At 38.1% G+C, this 26,437-nt stretch overlaps 1 protein-coding gene across 1 annotated transcript in view; it reads left to right on the top strand.

Annotated features, from left to right (window-relative positions):
* The first annotated feature begins 1,134 nt into the window (after positions 1-1,134).
* Kctd8 (potassium channel tetramerization domain containing 8) overlaps positions 1,135-26,437 on the top strand; it is a 226,401-nt gene continuing 201,098 nt past the window's right edge. Inside the window, exon 1 of the mRNA XM_035453235.1 lies at positions 1,135-2,110. Within this exon, the coding sequence (XP_035309126.1) occupies positions 1,135-2,110 (976 nt within the window). The remainder of the gene's footprint in view (positions 2,111-26,437) is intronic.

Genomic DNA, 26,437 nt, shown 5'->3' with positions numbered 1-26,437 from the left:
TGAGCAGACGCTAGATTTAGGAAGATAACAAAGACTAAGCGATTCCTCTGCTCTGAGAATTTGCAAAGGAAATAGAGAGATTAACAGAAGCATGGATCAAGAAAGCAAAATTTGACAAAAGTACCATTGTCCCCTGTCAGTCCCTCTCTTCCATAAACAGGAAGTAGTTATGCTCCAACTTTTGTTCATGTGGTAGAAAAGAGCTGCTCTACAACACACAGTCCTTTATTGCTTTTGTGAAATGGAATCAAACTTAAGACTTTTTAACCCTAACTGGATGTAGAACATCAATTAAATGTCATTTGACCTCAGAAGATAGGTGAGTTTGCCTTTAATTTAAAATTTTATCATTTAAAAACCCGCTAGCTGTCATTCAACCCAGTCTTACAGTTTTTAGCAAACACACCAATATCTGTAATGTTTTAGCCTTCTAGAGAGTAAAACTTGTTTTGCCAAGGTGAACTCGGAAGGGGAAGATTAGAAAGAATGGATGGAGGAGGAAAAGGGAGAGGATATAAATGAAACTCCAACGAAATGAAGACTTGATGCCCACTTTCGCCTGATTGTTTTTGATGTCCCCTGCCGTTTGATGTCTCCTCAAGCCTCTCTTTTTGTCTCTACCTTCACCCAGGCTCCCTAGCTAGGGAGATGCTCCGCTAGCCCCAGAGCCTATCCCTTTAAATGATAGCTGTGCCTCCAGTCCCGGTTCGGGGCTTGACGTCAGTGCCACCTCCTGGGCTGAGAGTAGTTAGCGCCGGCGCTGGCGCTCCTGGCTGGGGCGCGCTAGCTCGCTAGCAGACGGGGGTGAGTTTTCTTTGCTCGGGCCCCGCCTCCCGCCCTCCCCTTCGAGAGCCGCGCGCAGCCCCCGAACCTCTCCAAGACTCTAGCACACTTGCAGCCGGTCGCCCCAAAGGAGCAGCAGTGTCCGAGGAGCTCTCTGCCTGATGGAGCTCGGGCGCCGCCGACGCCGCTGCTGCCCGGAACCCTGAGCCTCTCCGGGTGTCCGGAGGACCGCGCCGGTCGGCCAGCCTGAGAGTGCAGAGTGCCTGGGTGCACACCGAGGACAGGGAGCCTCGAGGTTCTGGGAAGCACGCCGTGCCGCTCGCCCTGGTTACCTGGCCGGCGGCGGGGACCATGGCTCTGAAGGACACGGGCAGCGGTGGCAGCACCATCCTCCCCATCAGCGAGATGGTGTCCGCGTCCAGTACTCCTGGCGCCCCTCTGGCCGCCGCCCCGGGGCCCTGTGCTCCGTCGCCCTTCCCCGAGGTGGTGGAGCTGAACGTTGGTGGCCAGGTCTATGTGACCAAGCACTCGACGTTGCTCAGCGTCCCGGACAGCACTCTGGCCAGCATGTTCTCGCCCTCTAGCCCCCGGGGCGGCGCTCGGCGCCGGGGCGAGTTGCCCAGAGACAGCCGCGCGCGCTTCTTCATCGACCGCGACGGCTTCCTCTTTAGGTACGTTCTGGATTACCTGCGCGACAAGCAGCTGGCGCTGCCCGAGCACTTCCCCGAGAAGGAGAGGCTCCTGCGCGAGGCAGAGTTCTTCCAGCTCACTGACCTGGTCAAGCTGCTGTCTCCCAAGGTCACCAAGCAGAACTCGCTCAATGACGAGGGCTGCCAGAGCGACCTGGAGGATAATGTTTCCCAAGGCAGCAGCGACGCACTGCTGCTGCGTGGGGCGGTGGCCGGCGGCGCGCCCTCGGGCTCTGGAGCGCACGGTGTCAGTGGTATTGTTGTTGGTGGCAGCAGCGCTCCGGACAAGCGCTCTGGCTTTCTCACCCTGGGCTACCGTGGCTCCTACACTACTGTGCGCGACAACCAGGCAGATGCCAAGTTCAGGCGTGTGGCTCGCATCATGGTGTGCGGGCGCATAGCCTTGGCCAAAGAGGTCTTTGGGGACACTCTTAATGAGAGTCGCGACCCCGACCGGCAGCCCGAGAAGTATACATCCCGCTTCTACCTCAAGTTCACCTACTTGGAGCAGGCGTTCGATCGACTGTCTGAGGCCGGCTTCAACATGGTGGCGTGCAACTCCTCTGGCACCTCTGCCTTTGTCAACCAGTATCGAGACGACAAGATCTGGAGCAGTTACACCGAGTACATCTTCTTCCGTAAGTTAGCATCCTACCTACCCATCCATCTAACACACTTTCTCCGCCATCACAGACTTGCTGTGGGAGGAGCTCGGTTGTGGCCTGGAAGGGATGTTCCTTGCAGGTGTGCCCTGGTGGCGAGCCTGCTAATCTGTACCAGCAGGTCTCCCTCAGCACCCCTTGAGCAGTGCAAAGTAAATCTCTGGTCCTCCCCCATACCAGATTCAGGTTCTCTTTCTAAACTTATTGATCCTGTTCTCTTGCCCCGCCTCACTCCTTGTTGCTTTGGACGCCTTTCACTGTGCAGCGTTAAGAGGAGACAGAGCACTATGTGTGCCTATAGGTCGTCCACCTTTTGTCTGATGAGATGTGAGTTTAGGGCATCAGTTTATTTGAGCGTTAGTTCAAAGGGCGATCTAGAATGGAGAGAGCGAAGCGCATGCCAGGGTTATCTCCTATGGTGCGGTTTCACAAGAGTTCCAGTTGCATGTGGTTTTGTTAGGGGGTAACTCAAGAGATGGTGACTGTGTGTCTAGAACACCTCTTCCTAGGATCTTGCACATGAGGGCTGCTGGTGTAACATGCCCTTTATTAACTGGTAACAAGATAGGTTTTCCTAAACTGCTTACCTCCAGTGCAAATGCCCAAAGGTCAGAGGGGAGAATTGAGTTTTGGCTTCTGAGTGTGTGTGTGTGTGTGTGTGTGTGTGTTGTGTGTGTGTGTTGTGTGTGTGTGTTGTGTGTGTGTTGTGTGTGTGTTGTGTGTGTGTTGTGTGTTGTGTGTGTGTGTTGTGTGTGTGTGTGTTGTGTGTGTGTTGTGTTTAGGGGCAGGGTGTTGAATCAACTTTCTCAGTGTAAGTTAATGCATCACTTTCTAAAAGAGGGAGAGTCTATGAGCATTCTTTGGCAAGATGCTTTTCATGCCGTTTTTCCAGAGGGGGCTCTGTTGAGTTCAAAACCTCAACCAAACACCGAAGTCTTAATATGCAGGGAGTTGTGGGTTTTTCTTAAGTGGGGCTAAGATTCAAAGGTGGGCAAAATAAAACTCAAGTAAGGATGACCTCAGTGATATTATTTGGCTTGCATTTTCGTTTGGCAAGAAACAAGAAGCTTTAAAACCCTGTGTGTGTGTCTGTGTGTGTGTGCGCGCGCGCATTCACTGGGGTGGGGTACAGCACTAAAAGCCTATAATGGAAGTAGCCTGGCTTTCATTGTGTTTGCTTTTCTAAGTAGTTTCAATTGCAAAGCAAAAATGAATAATTTTCTACACTTGACTAGAGAGAGTGGAAGGAGTCTCTCTTTACACAGGTGCAGGATTGATTGGAAAGTGGATCTGTGGCTCAGTGAGAGTTTTTATTTTTTTTATTTTTGTTTTTTTTGTAACCTTGGAGGTAGAGTGACAACACATTAGTTCTGAAAGTCAGATGACCTTCTGAGACAGTGTTGGAGTTCCCGAGGACAGCCCTTCGCCAAAGCAGCAAATAAATATCCAGAGAAGTGATAAATAAAATCCAAGCCCGTTGTTCATTTATTTATTATTTATGAAGGTATTCTGACACAGTCCACTCTGGCCTTGAATTCTCGATCCTCCTTCCTTTTCCTTCTGAATGTGGCATCAAAGGAATGCCGCCACAGGCCTGGCATATTGTCTTAATCGTACCAAAAACTGTTACACATAGAAAAAGACTGGTATTTGAGAAAGCTCAAAAGATAAATTTATACTTTATTGTTTGTGTAAAATGGGCATCTCTTCTATCTACATTAAGCAATTAAGATATTTAAAATTATATAAAGTACTCTCTATCCTTGAGACACTTACCAGGATTTTGAATATATTAAGCCTCTAAGTCATTTTGTGGAGGATATCCTTCTAAAGATTTTAGAAAATGATGTGAAATGAGCTTTTACCTTTCACATGATTAGTGCTGTTTCTTACAGAAGACATAAACATGAGGGAAACTCATGCTTTTGTTTTGTTTTGTTTTTATTTGATTTCCACACTGGGGGAGTGGGGTTCAAACCAGCAAGAATTGAATTGAATGGTGGAGGTGGTTTTTCAGGACAGGGCCTTGTAGTGTAGTTCAGGCTGGCCTCCTGACTGCACGTTGTGATGTTAGGCACTTGTCAGCATGTCTAGCTTAGGTGTGAGTGGTGTTTTCATGGAGTTAAGTTTCTTAAATTTCAAAAATGTCTCACAACTTTGGTCTTTCTTTTTGTCTTCCCATTATTGTCCATTGCAAAAAAGAAAATACAGTCTGTAAAACTGGGTAAAACAAGGCAACATAATAGTAACTCGAAGCTGGAAACTGTTACTTTAAGAAGATGATTTGGAAATTACCTAAAATTTAGTGTCTGTCACACATTTGGAACTAGAGGTGAGATTAAATAAAAAAGTCAAATTTCATGTTATAAAAATGCTACTTTTTGAATATTATTTTCCTAATGAGTTCCAAGATTTACTCATGAACAGCCCCAGAAATTAGACTTCTTCATGGATTATCCTAATTTAGTGGCAAAAATACATAACTAAAGAGTAAAATTTTTACTCTTGAAGTTGTAACCCAGTCACTGATCCACCAAATTTATTTGTCATTTTTCTGGGCATAAAATTTATCTTAAATACTATTAATAACTTATTTATCTGGTTTCAAACAGTTGCATTCTACCTACAGATAATATTTTGAGTTGAATTCCTTTCCATTGTTTGTAAGTAAAGGTATATTCTAATTTACTTATTTTTTTCTATTTCCATTCAGTTCATTTTGGGGAATGACAGAATGTTACTGTTTTGCTTGACAGGTCCCTATGGGAAATGCTTGTCAATGATAGTCACATGATCCAATGATTCAATTACAGGACAACTGATTGTCTGATTATGTTTTGATGCAGAAAAGACCCCTTCACTTATATACATTTCCTACATCTTTGGTACAATTCTCTCATAAAGGTGTATAGCATACACTTATTTAACAATCTATGGCAGACATTTAACAAACCTTTTGAATTGAAGTTGCTGATGAATTAGTGGTTGAATACTGCTTTCAGTGTGACAAAAAGGCAGTTAAATACAGGGGCATTGAATTTAGCACTCACTATCAATCCTAAATTTCTGAAGAATGGAAGAGAATGGCAGATGATTCTATAATCCCAGACTCTGCCATTACTCAATGTGGGTGAGAGCCAAATTATTTACTTGTTTGTGTCTTAGTTCCCCAAACCTGTATAAATGAGGTTGTCATACTTTTAGTTTTATGTAGTTTGAGACTCCATGTGAAGTACTTCTTATATCAGAATTTGACTCAACACATGCAAGTTGGTACTGTTCTTTAGTTCACTATTTTTTTCAACAGTAAGCTTTTACTTTTATAGGAAGTATAGTTAATTGAGTGGTTAATTAGAAGATCAATTTCAAGAATAACACACCAAATTTTCATACATTTGCAGTAAACATTTAAATACTACTTTCCTGGAAACTTGAATATTTCAGACCAAGTCACCAAGATGTTCCCATCATATTCCAGTTTGTCTGGATCAAATCCACCACTACCCACTTCTGATACAGGGCTAAAAAGTGTTTTAGCACTCCTTGCTAGTACTTGAAACTTCATCAGTGTTTTTCTTATAAATACCAACCTTCTATTTAGATACCGGGTTCAGATCCTCAAGTTTGTAGGCAAGCTATTAGACATTAAATACCAGCCCTTTTTTTTGGGGGGGGTTACAAGGACACTTTCACCTCATTCTTAAATCTTTGTTTACAAGATGTTTAAACATAATAGCACATATACCATTGTGATTAAATTACTTATTACTCCTCAAATACTGAAGACAGTTTGTCATTTCTTGGGAAAAGCAAAATGATTTATTAGGCTTTCTGCATTCTTGGGGTGGGAAGGTGTTTGGTAAATGGAATAGTAGCTTATATATTCATCAAGACAGGACAAAAGGCATTCTGTGCTTTACTGAAAAGGCTGTAAAGAAATGTATGATGGAGACTTCAAACTAGCATTATATGTTTTCTCTACTCCTCAGAGTGAGGATGGTGCACATATATTCTTTTATTTGTATCAGTACTTCAAGTTCTGCACTTCTGATGTTGCGTGAGCTGAAAGTGTCATAGGTAGGTAGTTTCAACAATGAAGCAGAGAGAAAGTGGAAAATCATTGGGATGCAAAAAGTTAGGAAGCTGGTGGTATGATCCTAGCTGCTGTATAAGGGCTCTGGACTCCTATTTGTGTCATAGTTAACTCTCTAAAGTTATCTTCTTCACAATGTGAGGACTTTTACTTCCTGCTTTGCTGTTACCAAATAGAACCTGTAGTAAAAGGAAGGATTACTACACACTTGGTTAGGTAATGAGTGCTTTATACAAAGTTATGTGATGAGTGTTTTATACACCGTACTTCCTGTAACATTTCTTGAGCTGGACAGTGGCTTCAGTAAGAACACTTCTGTGGAGAGTCCAGCTAACACCCAAAGTTAGTTCTGTACTAGAAACATTTTAAACACTCAAATAAGAAAACATATTTCAATGTTTATTGAGTTCTCAGAACTTCAGTCTACAAGTGAAAAAAGTTGTGTGTGAAGTGCTAACAGGTGTGACCTTAGAAATTTTTAGCTTGTGCAAGATTTCTTTAAATTTAAGGAATAGGTATTTTGTGTCTTGCTGAAAGGCTTATTTTGTTTATTAAGAGTTTATAATGTTCTTAAAAATTGAAGTAACATATTTTCCTTTTTAAACAATATGTGGCGCAGTAATACCACTATTTTTAAACCAGTAATATCTGCATGTTTGACAAACCACATATTTAAGTAGTGACCAATCAAGAAATTAATTTTTACCTATGTAATTAGAACACACTTCCTTAGAAAGTGGCAGAATGAATTATGTGTTAATTATATAACATCAACTTGTTTGTAAATATTGGTTAATCTGATTAAATTATTTATTTCATATAATTCGATTAAAAATTCTCAAAAATACATGCTGGGTATCCAGAGAGGCTTTCAGTAGTTTTGAAATCTGAAACATGGAGCTACATTAAAATCTGAAATTCTTGGAGATCAGCGTTTCAAATTAAAATTTAACTGTGGATTTAAATACAGATAGAATTTTTGAGACTCTCTTTTATTTTCTCCACAGTATTTGCTCCACATAGCAACCAGGAGACTACAAGGCAGGCCGATATCTCCTTTAAACCAGTGCAATGTTTTTAATAGTGAGAGGCAATAATTCCAAAAAGGTCTTGTGAAACTCAAGTAAAGATTGAATGGGTTTCATTTGTAGGATTTTAGTCACTCCAACAGATTATGCTTCAGGTGGTGACCATAGTAGAATACATTATAGATGCCCTATGCCCACTCTCAGCCCACTTCTCACTAGTTTCTGTTTAATGTGGTGGGGAAAAAAATCTGTCCTGTTTTCTTCACTTTTACTTTTTACCTTTTCCCCATCTAGTTTCAGACAGAGTCTGTATTGTATAGCTCAAGCTGTCCTGGGAATCTATGTAACCCAAGCTGGCCTCAAACTTAGAGTAATCCTTGTGCCTCTCTTTGTCTCTATAGAGTTGGTGTTATAGACATGATCCAAAATAACCAACTATTCTTTTTTTTTTCTCTTCTGTCCTCCCCTTTTGTCCCTCCCCTTCCCTCATCTGAGTCACTCTCCTCCATGTTCTCTTCCTGCTCATCCTCTACTTTTTTCCTTTCCTCTCCTTCCTCGCTCACTTCTCCCTTATCAGCTCTTCCCCCTTCTTACTCCAAAGACCTACAAAAAACAAGTACTCTACCTGAGTTAAAGCTATAGCCCCATACAAGTTTCTAGTCCTGTACAAACACATAGTTTGCATTTTAACAATAAAAAGCATGGCACATCTGTACTGAGTTTGTGCTTGTGTATTTCCTGTCATTGGCTTCTTATTAAACCTCCTGGTCTCATAGTCATATAATGTGGAGTGAACCCTTGTTTTACATGGAGTGTCTTTGCTTCTCTATTGCTTCATTATACAGTAGTTGTAGGTCCAAAATTGGTTTTCTTATGTATGTAATCATGTTTTTATGTCAGTTTTGCATAATAGCTTTCTTTTTTTCTTGTGAGTTTTTGTCACAGTTTTGCATTCTTAACCCTCAATAAAATGGTCAATACCAGTGTTTAAATATTTAATAAATGTCTGGTGTCTGAATGATAGTGTAGATTAGAGAATGAGCTGGAGATGTTAGAGATTTCATCAAGATAGTTTCTAAGTTTAGGATTTAGTTTCCTTTCAGTTTAAAGAGCATTCACTGAGCATCTACCGAGAAATATCACTGTGTACATGCACAAATTTCCACAACACAGAGCCATGCATATAAGATGACCACATAAAAGTTTATGTAAATGCAAATTATGTTATAGTGGTGATACCTGGTACAGTATGAAGAAGCAGAAGCAATTTCATGAGTACTATAAAGTACTATAATTATATAGTACTATAAAGAATGAAAATAAATAAAATGTTGACTGTGGGACAGATTAGGAAGATCTTGTATATTAAGTTGTTAGAAGTGTAAACATACAAGTTGTATTAGTTATATTTCTCTTACTGCAATAGAAACCATGACCAAGGTAACTTATGGAAAGGAGAATTCTTCTTCTTATTTATGGTTCTGGAGAGATAAAAGGCTGTCACTTCCAGGAAGTATGGCAGCAAGCATGGCTGATGGATCAGAAGCTGAGAGCTTACACCTTGAACTTCAAGGAGGAAGTAGAGACTGTCAACTGGCAACAGTGTGGTTTTTAAATCTCAAAGCCTTACCTAAGTGACATACTTATTCCAGTAACTGTAAATCTTTTCCAAATAGTGCCACCAGCTAGGCACCAAGTGTTCAAACATCTCAACCTATAGGAGGCATTATCGTTCAAACCAAAACACAAGGATACACACACACACACACACACACACACACACACACACACACACACACACACACTTCTTTACACACAATTTTTTGTGGAATAAAATACATGACAGATAAAATATTAGTTTAGGTGTGAGGTTAGAGACATAGCTTGATGCTCTTGGAGAGTACCGGGGTTTGCTCCCAGCATCCACATGGTACCTTACAGCAATCTGTACTCCAATTATAGTGGATTTAGTGCCCCCTTCTAGCATCCAAAGCACCATACATTGCACATAGAATAAATACAAACATTCAGGCAAAATATTAATACACTTAAAATTAAATTATTAAAAATTTCGTTTTGGTGGAAATTAGAAAATATCTGTCTATATTGATCCTATTCACAAATATATGGAGCCAAGCACATCTACATTGCAATCAACTCAGTTTTTAAAAGGCACTTAAGAACTGTTGTTGTTTAATGATAAATATAGCAACATCAATTTTGCTGATATCGATTTACTTTATTTTGAGATAGTTAGCAAGGAAATATGGATGACAATAATAGTACTCATTTTGATGCTATCCAATAGGATTCTTAATAATTTTATGCTTAACACTAGTGCAGAACTTTTTCAGCACTTAGAATGAAATTCCTGCCACATTGCAACATTGTCATATTATAGGTGTTTCTATAGGAACACAAAGAAATAAAACATAACTAATGGATATAAAAATTATAGTGTTGAGTTACATAACTCAACAGTAACAAGAATAGCATGTGATTTTAGCACTTAGTTGGGTTACTTCAATATTTTCACAGTTTAGAGTAACACAAATTTTGATTATGAGTTTTATATCTTAGTGTTTTCACATTCATTTGCATAATTGCATATTTTATAATTTACAGGACAAGGCTTGTACTACTCAGTACTACTCGATGCTAGAATCTTTTGGACATTAAAAGTAAGGGATGGAATAGGGGACTGGCGGGGGGCAGGGGAGGAGGGGAGGGAGAGGGAACTGGTATTGACATGTAAAACAAACTTGTTTCTTATTTAAATAAAAAGTAAATTCTTGACACCATGAATGATTTAATATTTCATAGATTATTTGAAAACTACAGGCTCTGGATTTTGGATATTGGAAAAACCGTTTATTTTCCACTCTGAAGGGAATGTGAGTGAAACAGATCTATCCACTTTCTAGATTTGTTATAGTGGTTAAATTAAGTAATCTATATAAAACACATAATCATGTCAGACATAAATAAAATGCTCAATAAGTATCAGCTATTGCCATTCTTTAAGTTAAGAACCCCCACATACATTGCCAATCTCTTTTATCTGAAAAGTGTTCAATAACATAATTCTTTTGCAGAAGAAGGAAAGCAATGGTTAGTCAAAAACCATCTGGGAAAGTTCTGTCATCATAAATGAGTTTTACCTTTAAACTGCCAATCTACTATTTATCATACAATTGCAACAAGCTATCAAACAACTTTATTCTAGGTGATTGCCTATTGTGCCTGAGAAAACTATTCTCCCAGGCCTAGTTCTGGTGCTAGTCAATTTTGATAAAATATTAAGGGCACTAGTTTGGGGCTTGAGAGATAGCTCAGCTGTTAAAGGCTATGGCTCACAACCAAAATGTATGTGCACTAGTTTTCAAGAAAATTGCCTCAATCTATGAGCACACCTTACACATGTTGTTTATTTACATTTTTGTTGCGAGTTTGCAGCTTCAGGTGTCAACAGTTTTATTCAAGAAACATTTGGACTCAAACATTGGCCAGAGTTTGGGCATTTGGCTAAAATTTGGCATTTGGCTAAGACTGTATTTTAGATTTGGATACATATATTTTCAATTCTGGGAGAGTGGTTAACTGTCAACTCAATCAGTTCCTATTGAAACTCGGACACATTCTGAATATAAGCTTTCTGGTTGCTGAAATCCAGGTATTTGAAGAAAGCAGGGAAAAGCTGGCAGCCTTTCAGGGATAATTCTCTAACATTATGACCTCATTGCTTCCAGTTGGTAAATGCTGCAGATAGCACTCCACTTTGCAAGTAGAGGATAAAGTTTCAGGAATTCAATTCTACAGCAACCTCCATTTTTGATAGTAGCTTTCATGGCAACTGTACAGTGAATGGTGGAGGACGTTCCTGTGGTGTTTGTGAATTATTGATTTCAAATCTGTATCAGCTTGGGGATGGATGAGTCTTTCATGCTGATTCTGATTTGTAATAACAGAAAGAACTGACAGTCAAATAATATGGACTTATATAGTGTTAATTATCAAATGTATATATGTATGTGTTATTTTGTGTTCTCTATTTTTCTATATTTCTTTTCTTAGGGCAAGCAATAATAGAAATGTATGTTTTTTTCTTCTCTTATGTCCATAGACTGCTGTATGTAATATATGCCAAGTAATTTGTGTTGAATAATAATAGGGTATATCTTCCTGTTTTTATGTGTTCAATTGTCATCTTGAACTGGAAATATGTAGAATATTTTATTATCACCAAAATAGTTCTTGAAGAATTACAGCCTTTCATGCATTATCTCCTTTAGTGGCTTGAAAATCTAAAAATATAAAAACTACCAAACCAAGAGAAACTCAATAGATTGATCTTAAGATATCAAATTTTATCTAATGTTTATTCCTATTACTACATCAAGGCTTTCATAATGCCTTGATCAGTGTTATATAGCTGCCAGATTCTAGAGCTATAACAGTAAATATTCATGAACAAATATTCTACCCTTTATAACCAGGGACATGGCATATGAGTCTTTACCTTATGTTGTACTTACCTTTAGGTTGTATGCCATGTGACTGACACACTAAGTGTTTTAGTTACTTTTTTATTGCTGTAATAAAACACCATAACCCAGGCAACTTATAAAAGAAAAGATTTGATTGGGCTCATAGTTCCAGAGGGATAGAGTCCATAAGCGTCATCGAAGGAAGCATGGCAACAGGCAGGCAAGTATGCATGGCATCGGAGCACTAACTGAAAGTTTAAATCCTTATTAGCAAGGAGAGAGAGGTGTGGGGAGCTGATTGGGAATGACATGGGCTTTTAAAACCTCCAAGACCTTTCCCAGTGTCACCTCCTCCACTAAGGTCACACCTAGTCATTTCCAAACAGTTTCACCAAATGTGGAACAAGTATTCATATATGAGCCTTTGGAGGCCATGTACCTTCAAACCACCACAATAAGTAAGTATACAATTAACAAATATGATGGCCATGTATGAAGGCTCTGCTCGTTGCTAAAGACTGACTTTATCCCTTATTGATTTTTCGTCATGACTCATGGCATAATAGTGTTTGTATATGTGTATGCATATGTATTTCTGTGTGTGTGTGTGTGTGTGTGTGTGTGTGTGTGTGTGTGTGTGTGTGTGTTTGCTTGAGTACGCCAACACGTGCATATACATGCAAGCAAACATATACAAGCATGTTTTTGGCAAGTGTCAAGGTAATTCATCCTATTATTGTAGACAACTACAAATGTGTCCACTGAACAGTGACTAAACAATGGCCAGTTTCTGATAAAAATTTATAGAAATATGAAGTGACTTTTTCCTACTGATAGTCTTTCTGGTTTCTGAATCACATCTAAATATTTTACTGAGAAACTTTACAATTTATAAAAGTAACATCTATTCAAGACTCCAGAATAGTTTTGCTGTATCATTCCAACAGACACTATTACCGAGGAACAAATTCTAATGTCAAGTTATGGTGGAAGTTTTTCTTAGTTATCTTTGACAAGTACCTTATAATTAAGATTAAGTTATATCAGGGTGGTGATACAACATATCTTTAATCTCAGCACTCAAGAGGAAGAGGAGGGTGGATCTCTGTAAGTTCAAGGTCAGCTTGATCTGCAGAGTGAGCTCCAAAAGGCTACACAGAGAAATCCTGTTCACGAAAAACAAAACAGCAGCAGCAACAGCAACAAAAAAGAGATTAAATTAGAATCATCGTGGTCTCCAGTTAGCTCTTTCTTTCAGTCTGTAGATCTATTATGTTTTATTTCAGCCTGCCTTGTGATAGTGGCCATAGATATTTGCCATACAACAGAAGAAAGAACTTTGCTATAGTTATCAATGTTATCAACAAGTGCATTCAAGAATAAATATGCCTGGTAGGTTAGGACTAAAGTTTTACAGCTCAGTGTATTTGTTGCTTTTCTCCCCCTGCTAGATTGATGAACATATCAATCTAATAGATGTTAAAACCATTATGATATTTAGTTCTTTCATGCTCTATGAGAATTTTTGCATTGCAAAATAAACACTTTTTCTCAAACTGTCTGGATTATACTATACTGCTGTTACCAACTGTATTTATTATCATAATACTTTGGTATTTATCATCTATACTTGTAAAGCTACACATGACAAAAAGAAAAGATTTAGTCACAATTTCAGCACAGTCACTATACTCTTGAGACTAATGGAATTTTTTTTCCTATACTGTATGCGTTGTTTTATTGATTGAGTCATAACTTATCAAGAAGATATACTGGTACCCTGATCAGGATCACATGGTCTCTTTGTTCTGTTTCTTGTCTTGTCACGGTGTCTTTACAGAGGTAACCTAGTAAAATGATGTCACTAGGGTTGGCTCTCATTGATCAGTATCCATATCCAAAGGGGACATTTGAATAGAGATTACAGATAGTTAATCAAACACAGTAAGAATGACAACTGAGAATGAGGGTGGAGATATTTGTCATGCCTTTACAATCAAGACATGCTAACACTGGCCAACAAACACCAGAACTCAGAACTTAGAGAGAAGAATGGAATGAATATTCCCTGTGGTTTTCAAGATGAGCCAAACATTCCAATACTTTAGTTACAGACTTCAACATCTACAACTGTGAATTTGTATTATTCACCTGCCTTCACCCAACAATCTCAGCTTTAAAATTGTTGTAAATATAGTTGATGTTTCATTATGAATTTTAAATTTATGTTTTTAATCCTTATAATGCATGGAAGTTAATTTCAATTCACAATCTCCATAAATTAGCATATTTCAAAAAGTTTGATTAAGGATCCAAACAGTCCATCCCTTTTTCCACATTATCATCTAATAAAGTTTCAGTTGAGAGCCATAAGATGGCTCAGTAGTTAAGGACATTTGCTGCCAATTCTGATAATCTGAGTTCAATCCCATTAACCCAAATGGTGGAAGAAGATGACTGATTTTCTCAAGTTGTTCTCTAACCTCAAGAAGTGTGCCCTGGTATGTACATGCCCATGTGCACAAATATATACACACATATACACATTCAGAGAGAGACTAAATAAATAAACAATAAAACAAATAAAGGATTGTATAAATTGTAGGCTTTTTTTTTTAACTCTTTGAGGGCCTGTCACCCAGCTCCCAAATAAATACAGAGAGATTTATTCTTATTCTCGAATGAATGCCCCACCTTAGCATGGCTTGTATCTAGCCAGCCTTTTCAGCTTAACTCATTTATCTTTAACTATGTTTTATCTCTGGGCCTTTTATCCTTCATTATTCTATATGTCTTCCTTTGCATCTTACTCCTTGGCTTGCTGTGTGACTGGGTGGCTGGCCCTTGATGTCCTCCTTTCCCTCTCCCTTTCTCATTCCTCCTTCCTCTCTTCTTTCTCTCTCCAGCCTTTATTTCTCCTCCTATTTATTGCCTTGGCCTGGCAGCCTCACCTGTCTAGCTGTTGGCAGTTCAGCTCCTTATTAGACCAATCATGTGTTTTTAGGTAGGTAAAGTAACACAGCTTCACAGAATTAAATGAAACATAAGAGAATGCAACACACCTTTGCATCATTAGGCAAATATTCCACAGCATAAACAAATATAACATCATAAACTAATGTTCCACAACAATTAGTTACTTTTCTATGGCTGTGATATAATACCACAACCATGGTATCTTATAGAGGGAAGGGTTTATTTGGAGCTTAAGGTTCCAGAAAGATAAGAGTCCCTCACCATCACAGTGGGATAGCATATGGCAGCAAGCATCAGGCATAGTGACAGGAACAGCGAAGAACTCACATCTTCAACTGCAAGCAAGGAACAGAGAGAGTAAACTGGGAATGGTGAGTCTATATACTCTCAAAGCCCACCTCCAGTGATGTACTTCCCCCATCAAGGCCACACCTCCTAGGCATTCCCAAAAGCATCATTAACTGGATATCAAGTATTCAAATGCCAAAGCCCATGGGGGACATTTTCATTCAAGCTACCACATTAATAAAAAGAACAAGTAAATAAAAACATACACGTATAAACATAATTAAAAAGTCCAACAGTAGTGACAGTACCACCAGTACATGCTCCTGCTTCCAATCATGGACTGTCCTTTACACAAATGAATATGTTCTGAGAGTTGGCTACAGAGGAAACCCTGAATTCTCCTCATGCTGCCTTTATCTTGTCGCCATATTCAGTACTGTATTTTGTGAGGTTGGAATGAGATTCCTTGTGGAAGGGTTGTCAGTGATTTCTGCTAACATGGCACATGTCTCCAAAACATTCAGTAATCAATGTCAATAGGGGGAGGTTGACTTTAGTGACAACTTTTATTCTGAGAATGGGCAAATGGAAAGCTCATAAGTCAAAGATCTTCATAGTAAACACCACTACACATACAGGACAAATGTTCTTTCCCACAAGAGAGTGAATTTCTTTTTAAACCCGTGTCACAGTGCTTGATTCTTCCATTGAGTAAACGCCCTTGTTCTTTGCTCTCAGTGATTTCTATGTGTTTTTGGGAAATTCGTTTCTCTTTACTGTCCTCCACAGTCATCTCTGAGGCACATTTGGGCAGTATGCTCTCTTTACAGCCATGCAGATTTCACAGCTCACTTCATGTATTTGTAGGTTAGGGGTTTGGGGGTTGGTTTAATCTTGTGTTGTTCATAGCCAGTCTTTTACTTTCTTCTGCAAAATAAATAATTCCTGAAAGCTCTTGGAGCCCTTCTGGTCAGTTTCGAGAGCAAATTAACCAAAAGCATCTTAATGATTTTTAGAGGTGAAGACTCTTTTATGACCTCTGCAAGTCAGTTATTTCTCGTTCTTAATGTAATGGCTTCGGGGAAGCTGCCAGCTTTGTCAGCAGGGCGGTGGCCTTTGTGGGAAGGGGCATCAGTCACAGCTCCTGCTAAGGCTGCAGATTTGCAGCAGCTCCTTAGGTTTCACTGTTGCCATTGTTTTGTTCAAAAGTTATGCAAATTTCAAAGAAGTAAAAAAGAGACAGAACAGTTTACAAAACTTTGCACACATTCACCCTTTAGATTTAACAGTTATCCAATTGTAACTCCATCTCTGCTTTTCCTTCCTGATGACATTTAAGCAACCAGAAAATAATACATTATTTTACTCCTACATAAACATGTAAAACACCAGTATTTTACAGCCTTTGGCTAGTCTTTTTATATATGGTTAACATGTTCTATTGTGTGTGTATATATTCTAAAGTATCTAGTATCTGGTCATCCCATTTTTAATGCTACTGAGATTAATTGGTGGATGCAAATTATTTGATCCCTTTCTTCTAAGTATCTCTGTGTTTTTGCTTGTTCATTTTTTTTTTTTTATGAATAAATGCTCAGCCAGTAGCTCAGGCTTATTGCTAACTAGCTCTTACACTTAAAAACCCGTGATTCTTATCTATGTTTAGTCATATGGCTTGGTAACTTTTCTCAGTATGGTATTCTCATTTTGATTCCTCTGCATCTGGCAGGAGACTCCTAACTCCTCCCTTCTCCTTCCCAACTTTCTCAGTTTGCCTTTCCAGCCTAAGGTCCTGACCAGCTTTTGGCCAATCTGAGTTTTATTAAACCAATTCTAATGACAAAATCTTTTTGAAAATAATTTTTTAAGTTTCATTTTACATTCCAACCTCAGTTCTCCCTCCCACCTCTCCTCCTGTCCCATACTTGCCACTTCCAGCTCCTCCTTCCCCAATCCACTCCTCCTCATTAGTAAGGGCTCTCATGAGGAATCAACAGTGTCTGGCACACTAAGTTGGGGCAGGACCATGCATTAAGGCTGAGAATGGCATCCCACCTTAGGGAATGGGCTCTAACAAGCTAGCTCATATACCAGGGTTAGATCCTGGTCCTACTGCCAGGGGGCCCTCAAATATCCCAAGCTTCACAACTGTCTCCCACATACTGAGTGCCTAAGTCGGTCCCATGGAGTCTCCACAGCTGTTGGTCTCAAGTTTGTGAGATTCCACTAGCTTGGTTTAGCTGTCTTTGTAGATTTCTCCATCATGACCTTGACCTCTTTTATTCATATATTTTCTTCCCCTTCTCTCTGACTGGATTCCAGGAGCTTTGCCTGGTGCGTCCTTATAGATCTCTGTATCTGGTTTTATTAATAACTGGATGAAGGCTCTATGATGACAGCTGGGGTATTCACCAATCCAATTATAGAGTTAGGCCAGTTAGGGTATCCTCTCCTCAATTGCTAGGAGTCTTAGCTGGGGTCATGCTTGTGGATTCTTTAGAATTGCCCTAGCATCAAGTTTCTTCCTAACCCCATAGTGGCTTTCTCTATTAAGACATCTCTTTCATTGCTCTTCCATTGCATCCCTTTCCCTTCCACTATCCAATTTCCTCACAAGTATTTATCTAAGTGTTTTTTTATGAGGTCTACAAAACTAGTTTATCATTGTCTATTGGTTGGAGTTTTATAATGAAGATCTTTTTTAAAATGAATTACTTAAAATGTAGTTTATATAGGACAGACAGAATTTTACTTGTTTTTATTTCTCATATAATTCTTAGATAACTGGTCACATGTAGAAACTCATCTTGTCAGAATCAAGAAATTTAGAGTTCAACCATCTACCCAGTCCTATATTCTACACACCACATCTTATTTGAATTTGAGAACATTTTAAAGACAGCAATTTTATCAAAATACTTACACTTTCTTTCATATTTACATATCATGATTCTGCAAATGCAACTTTATATAGTTTTATACTTGCATTTATTTACACTGTGTTGACAAAAACATCATTACTTACTTTATAGGGGATAATAAATAGTTTATTTTAGAGCCGAATACGAGTAATCATGGCCTTGACAACATAGATTTAGATTACATTAAGTTCTCATGCCATAATTTCCACATAAGTTTTATAATAATAGACTCCAATAATAAACAAGACATTTTCAAGTACATTTATATAAACAATGCATAAATGGCTTACATCAAATAAGGGAAAGTTTAATATATATTTTGAATTCTATCTCATAACTTTGTAGCCTCTTAATTGTTGGAAACTAGGGGTCTGTTTGCAGATTCCAAACACTTAATATCCACAAGGACTTCAGGTCGCACATAGAAGTGGGCAGCAAACAGCTATTAGAGGCTAATCATTGCTCAAGATAATTTGACTCTGAACTTCCAAAAGTTGAGTCTCTCCACATTATTGTAGTTCTAACTATTCTAACAGCCTTTGTAGTCATAGCTTCAATTCAGGAACTCCCATTCACAAATGCTGTGAATATGGTGGAAATGGGACTGATGAATTTCCTCTCTCATCACCTACGAAGTCTCTTATTTAGAAATTATTCATGAGAAAAAAGGCACAAGAGACAGAATCTCATTTTGAGCAACCAGGAATTCCTGAGGAATATTTACTCTATTGAAAAAACACAACTTCAAAGTAGTTATAGCATAGAGAATAAGTGAGTATCTACTGAATTGTTAGACAATTTCAGATGTAGTTTTACTAACATTCCCTAGGATTGTAGCAATGGCTAGAAAAGAAATGAAGATCTTGATTGACTTTTTGTCTTTATCAGTTTCTTTGTATTGTTATTATGAAAAACATACAAATACTTTGAAATTGTCTCCTTTTTCCATATCAAAGAGGATTTGAGCATAAGAAAGATAACACTTGTCAGGTTTGTTTAGCATCTCAGGTGTATTGTGCCCTATCAATTGAGTCAACAAAATAAATAAAAATAAACAAAATTCTCAAGTTGCTTTGAGAGAATTACAAATAGGAGACTTAGGAAACATTTCAGTGTCTTATTAATATATTTTAAATTAATAAAGTTTACTTGTTGCTTACCAATGAACAACTTTTGCCCAACATTGTGTACAAACATAATTCAATTAAGTGCAAGATACAGGGTAGATGGTGTAAATATCTAGTGTAATACTTTGTTATTGAAACAACACAAATGCCCATGGGTGACAATGATTATAAGTTGGCTCTATTTCCCAGAGACACTCTTCATTAAGCCAGAAGCAGATATTTAGGATAACCAGGTTAAGGAAACATGTTTTACCTTAGAGATAGTCTGGTTTAGATGTAAGTCTTACACATGTCTAAAATTCAGTACTATTTCTTGATTGAAGTAATGAATATTCATTCTACTTGTCAGGATTTTAAATAATTCTGAGCTTGCCTCTCTGATAATGGCTACTTTGTAAACTATGTCCACAGTGTATGCCTCAAGCCATGTTTGCTGCTCAGTTGCTACCTTACTAGTGTAATGAGGTGAGTAGAGACAGCTGGTGATTGTGTTTAAAGAAGACAGCTCTGTAGTAACCCTGAACTTTATTCTAGCATCAATCTTTCATAGTTAATAACTTATGAAAGGTAGTTCTTTTTTTTTCTAAAAAACTTAGTTCCTTTGTTAAAAAGCTGTTGGATAAAAGCATATTATTTCAGGGTGTTGCTCTGAGTTTTTAACAATGTAATAAACAGAAAACACTTTGCACAGAATCTGATTCAAATATGTGTCACATTAAAGTGAGAAATTCTAAGTATTTATTTATGAGAAATAATGCTAAAACAGAGAAAGAACTAATTGGCTAAACTGGATGAAAGGTTCCTGCACGGGTGAGGGGTGACTAGTGGTGAGATAAATGACCCAGCACACTCTTGATAGAACTGTAGGCATCTGTGTGAGGGACTGGACTAGCTAGTTCACAAAAAATGTGATCAGATGATGAAATTGTTTTTATTGTAATCAGTATTAGAGAATGTATTAGGGAATGGTGAAATCAGGAAATGTAGATAGAGGCAAGAAGGCATAGCACCTTAGATATTCATCAAATGTTTTCAACCTGATTGTTGTGCTCAAGTGTACATTGCCAGTATAACTACGACAGCATTATGACACTGACTTGTAGAAACTGATTCCCCTTTTCTTGGCTAGTTGGGGCTAGGAAGGGTTCAGGCTAGAAATGAACTAAACTAAATATCTTTGTGACGAGGAGTGAGGAATGAGTTCTGCTTTGTAGGTGGCTGTGTATTCAAAGGCATCTAGGGAGTAGAGGACTAAAGAATCAGGACGTGTGTCTGTGACTCACCCATTCACTTTTCTATGGGTCTGTCTTGAAGAAAGCAAAGAGATAGATGAGCATTTCTAATCTCATTGTCAAGTAGCTGGCCAAGAAGAAGATGGATATTTCTCACAGGGAGAGACCTTATCTCATGAAGGTCTTTGCCAAATAACCCTGGCTAAAGTGTGACATACAGTAAATATCTACACAATCAATGAGGCAGAACTTCCTGAAGGATACCATATCAACTATTTATTTTCTGGGCATATGAAACATAGAAGCTTTTAAGATCCATTCACACACTTATTATGAAGAGATCCATAAAGTTTCTTACTATTTCCCATAGATTCCTCATTGAAAACTGACTCAGGCATTGAATGCCCAAGGAAGGACGCAAAGAACTGAACTGGAAAGTTACAGGGGAGGGTCCAGACATCTCCTGCTTCAGCTCTGCCTCTGTAATTTCTGAGGTGGTGCCTCACATTATACCAGTCTATCTTAGAATTCACCATGTAACCCAAGCTGTCCTCAAACTCATAGCAATCTTCCTGTGCTTAGCCTCCATACCTGTGCAGTACCAGGATTCCTTTGTTTGAAGTCATTAATAGCAGAAGCTCTGATTTGTGAGATTTTGATTTAATAGTATGATTTTAGCTCAAAATAAGAGGAAGAGGGTATGAAGAGGAGGGAGTAGGAATGAGACTTCTAGGGCTAGTCTGGGAGTAAGTTGATTATTATAGAGGGAGGAACACTGGATGAAGGATTATTTCACTGGACTTAATATGGTTAGCAAGTGAGTTTTAGACACTTTATTTGAAGTTGCTGTGTAGCTTGTAAGTAAGATTCCCTTATGCAGATTCTGAAGGTTATATGACTGGCCACTGAGATTTTGAAGGCACATGTTGAGGGTGTTGAAGACCCAGGAAAAGGAGAAGTTAGTTAGATATTAGATTCTCCAGAAGAATGAATATGAAAGCTAAGGGGGGATTAAACACAAATATATATATATATATATATATATATATATATAATAAACAGTGTAGATGAAATAGGCAGACAGCAGACAGTTATAGTTTAAGGCTAAAAGAATCAAATAAATTTACCAATTAGGAGTTTATTAGTGAGTTTTGAGATAATTAAAGAAAATCCATGAAATTTGATGTACTAAATTGTGTTACTGGGAAATAGGCCCTGGTGAGGCTACAACAGTAGAGAGGGTGGAAAATTAAACTGATTTCCTCTGTGAATTCTTAGTTCAGGGGATGGTTAAGATGCTAAGACAAACAGTTGATACGGCTAGTTTCTTCTTTCTGGGTTGGTAAAGGAATTGGTAAAAGTGTGATACTTGAAAATGTTTGCAGTAGGATCACTTGGGATGTTAGTTATAAATGAGTATTTGTTCTCTACTGAATTCAAGTCTCTGTGGGACATTGCTTGGGGAATTTAGGTAGCCTTCTGGATTATTGTTTAAGAATGTGGCCAATTTAAACAAACATAATCCCTGAAAAATATCTTTAAATACTAAATGAAAAGAGGCAGAAATTTGTGTATATGGTATGTTGTTAATATGTTCAAAAGCAGATGTGGTACTTCTGCATTAAAAAAGAGACACACTTGATTACACCACCACCATCATCATTGTCATCTGCATCATAATACACATCACTGCATATAATTGGAGAAATGCAAATTCATTTATAAAACCAGAAATCAGAAGACTGCACCATATTCCTGTACGGTTTTCAACTAATATTGAATTTCACTGGTCCCATAAAATAAGTTACTTTCTCCTTTTGATTCACTTGGAGTAAGAATTATTCTTTCATTGATAGTTGTGTGGAAGTCACCTAAAATTCATCAGGCCAGAGAAATTAGGGGAGGAAGAACTTGTGCCACCACTGCCTGTTAATAAAATTTAGTGATACATTTTAATTGTGAAAGGGAAATAACTTTATGCAAATAGGAATTATTTTAACAGATAATTCCCAAACATAACTTCATATAAAATGTTTAATTTTTTTCTATTGAACTAAACTAATTTGTTATAAGTACATTCCTGTCTTTGCATGACAGAGAAAGGGTACAATAGCTGTTAACACAGAAAATAGGCTTAGTTATAGGAAGGGACCTGAGAATACCTGCTTTCAAGGCTCTTAGTGAGAGTGGCTGGATAAGACATTCAATGCTGGTTCTGATATATGAAGAATAAGTAATCACCACTTTGATTATAAGCCAAACTCTAGGAAATATGGTAGGATTTCCGGAATAGTCTCCTCTGTGTCTCTGTGTTAGTTACTCTTCTCTGGATTAGACACACAACACTTTAAAGAAGAACTTTATTTGGGCATCCAGTTTCATTTCTCAAAGCAGAGAATAGGTGGTAGTGAGAATGGCTCAGTCTCTATGGTGGGAATTTGTGTCAGTGACTGTCAAGTGGCAGGGATGAAGATCAAGAGAGCACTCGACTAGAACTGGGGTGGATAAAGGGTTCAAAGCTCCCTTCACCCCAATAACCTACTTCATGCTCCATATCCAAGACTGCACATTGTTTTTCAAAACAGTGCCACAGTTGAGGACATTTCATATTCCAAATATAGCTCCACCATTACATCTTTAAAAGATTCCCAACTTAATTGGTGAACAATGTGTTCTTGGACCCAGAGAACTGATGACATTGATTGTTTTAAATAATACCAGAACTCATTTAGGGGAGAGAAAGATGGATAATGTTAGGTAAAACTGACAGAAACTATGTGCTCAGGACTGCTTTCTGAGCTGTAAATGCAAGGCAGAATTATGATACCATGTCAATAATCTAATTACCATCGGCAATTGTGAGAACTTGCTGAATGAACTCTTCTATTAAACTGCCTCAAGGATAATTCAAAGGTCTCATTAAACACCTTCTCTAGAAATTGAACTTTTCTTCAGAATAAGACATTAAAATATGCCTTCAGGATGGATGTGGTTAAATCTGCTAAGAACAGCATTTTTGTCTATTATGCAGCTCACCTGTTTAAAACTCAGTTGCTTTTAAAAATATTTTAATGACTATCCAAATTAAAAATAATTCTATGACACAGTAATTGCTAACCTAGAAAAAGTTCCCATATTATCAATTTATCTTTTTTGTGGACAGTTGTCAAGAACTTCATTCAGCTTAAGTGGAGAGGGATTGGGTCACTTATAATTAATTGGGTCACTTATAATTAAAGATAATCACTCATAATTAAGTGTTTTCCTGAACCACAACTATGTCAGTTAATGAACTACACAAGTTCATGTACCATTGTTATCTTGACAGTTCACAAACTAATTAAAAGCATAACTGTTTTACTTATGGGCTGCTTTGAATTCAGAGTATTTTCATTGCTTACTTCAGTTACTCACACAGAGAAAATGCCTGCTATCTATTTTCTGTCACAGAAGAAATAAGTGTATCAATCTTTAGTTCAAGCATTCTTAACCTAGATACTGTTACTATATCAATGTTTTAATTGTTTGTGTAAAAACCGTAGTCCTTACCCTGTGTGGGATGTCTGGTAGGATCCTGCCCCTTACCCAGTAAGTGCCATTCACCCACCTTTCTCTATTCTTCAGATATGAGAGTGAAAAATGTTCCCAGAGTACCACATTTCTCCTGAGAGGCAAAAGGGCCCCTGATGAGAGTTGATAGCTTATATTAGTATTAAATTTACCTTGGGAATGTAAGCAGATGAAATGGTGTTGTAAGCCAAAGAAGTTTTGTGGAGGTAACCTCAGTCTAACCTGATATCAACAATGGCAGCAATAGCAGCACTGTGACACTGCCAATAAGGATGGTAAGGAATATTTTCTGGATCGAAGCCAGCTACCAAATACTATCAGGGTCCCTTTTTACTATTTCCATTAATCATGCTAATTCCTCTATGAAGAGAGGGAAGATAGCCACACTCATTCTACTGCCATGGGAGCTGTAGCTCAGAGTAATTAAACTGAACATCTGATAGATGATATGGTTGAGAATAATTCCACTACTGAGTTCGCTTCCCTGAATCCTATTCCTTTTCTTTCTGCTGTATCCTTAAACAACCATGTGTATATTCTACTGTTTGTGATAATGGCAAGGCACTTCAAAGTATTGCAGTTTATGTTTTGGTTTGGCTTTCATGTTTTTTCATTTGTATAAATTATTAAATTCATATTAGTATGTCTTCAAATATGATAGTATTGTTTTAAAATGTAATAAAAAGGAGGGAGGACAACTAAGGAGAGAATTCAATAAAAAAAAGTACTTGCTTTGCATGCAGGGAGATCCAAGTTCAGATTCCTATCACCCCTCTACAAAACTGGGTACAGCAGCAGTCTTACAATCCTAGTGACAAGGTGATATAAATAGATCTCTAGTCCTCATTAGATAGCCAGCCTGGCCAATGAGTTTTAAGTTCAGGGATAGACCCTGTCTCAAAAGATAAAGTCAAGAATGATATTTTATGTTTGGTCTCCACATGCCCAAGTGCACGTGTACACAAGCCCACACAAAAAAATTGATGCATAAAATAATAAATAAATAAATAAATAATAAAATCAAGTTTTATTAAAGTACATTTACCATGCAAGAAATTCTAATACAGCTCCCTTTTGGCTATTGGTACTATGTTCCAGTTTTCTTACATACTTGTGGAAGATTGGATGAGAAATGTTCCCCATAGGGCCAGATATTTAACATTTGGTCCCTAGTTGGTGGCACTCTTTGGGGAGGTAATAAGAAGATGAAGCCTTACAGGAAAAGTTTGTCACCAGAAACAGGATTTAAGCATTTATAGTCTCATCTCACTTTCAGTTTGTTCTCTGCTTCATGCTTATGACAGAGAATGCGATCACACAGCTTCCTGCTCCAGCCATCATGCCTACCACTTGCTGTCATGCCTCTGCACCATGATGGACTCATCCCTCTGGAACCATAAACTAAAATATATATTTTCTTCTATAAATCATGTTTGGTCATAGAGTTTTATAACAGCAACAGAAAAGTAACCAGCACAAGATCCTAATTGAAAAATTACCTTTGGAGTTGAGAACTTGAGACACCCCAATCTTCATATTCTCACAGACAAATCCATTCAGATCATGCCTATTTTCTAATGTACAGTATTTTTGTATTTACTGGTTGTCCCATACAATTCTGAGTCCTTTGTCTGTGTTCTTAGTTAACCTAGGAGATACAGGGAATTTGCTTTCATAGCTTTACAGATGTGGAAACTGAGGTTTGAAGAATGTATGGTTTCCTCAAAGTGAAAGAATGAATTATTGAATCTGGTATTTTACCAAAGGCACATTATATTGTAAACATCACACCTTGAACAATGATACACTCTCTTACATTCAGTAAGACTGAATTTTTATTCTTTTATCTCTCTTCAATTTCTCTTCCTCTGTGGAAACATCTAAAAATAACCCACTAGTTTCACCAGTCTCCTCCATACCCATATTTCACTCATAAACATATAAAGCAACAATGTAAAAGCCTCTGTAGCAAGTTTGAGTAGGGAGGATATTTAAAAAGGAAGCACTACATTTCACATTGAGATGACCTCGTATGAAATTTGAACTATTGATTCTTGCTTATCCTTTGCCTGGCTTCTGGTTACAAATGCCTGGTTTTGGGCTGCATCCATCTCTGTTCCACTGATGCTGTGCAGGGAATCATGGATTTGCCTAGTCTAGCTGCCTTGAAAGGCATGCGTCATTGGTTTTTCAGGTTAGCATTCATGGCTCCTGGGGCACTGTGTGCCTTTCAATTTCTGAGAAACCAAGGAACTTCCTTAGGCAGTGGAGCATCCAAGCCACCTTTACTATCTATGTGATCCCTATAAGTCAACAAAGAATATAGCAGTTTGACAGAACCATTAGCTTAAGATATTAATATGTGTACTTTGTATAGCTTGCAAGCCTCCTTGTATCCTGATAACTACCATTTTATTCTGTTTCCAATAAAGGCATAAAAAGTCTGATTTCTTGCCATAAACTCACCACAGCCTTAGTCTTGCTGTGAACCCTCTGACTTAAGCCTGATAAATGGCATCCCCTCCAACCAACCAGAATCAGGTTACCCTGAGTTACTAAGTAAACAGTGGTGCTTACAAAG

The sequence above is a fragment of the Cricetulus griseus genome, assembly GCF_003668045.3.
Source record: "Cricetulus griseus strain 17A/GY chromosome 1 unlocalized genomic scaffold, alternate assembly CriGri-PICRH-1.0 chr1_1, whole genome shotgun sequence".
NCBI lineage: Eukaryota > Metazoa > Chordata > Mammalia > Rodentia > Cricetidae > Cricetulus > Cricetulus griseus.
Note: the sequence above shows the minus strand (reverse complement) of the source record. Positions and strands in the feature narration are given on the sequence as shown.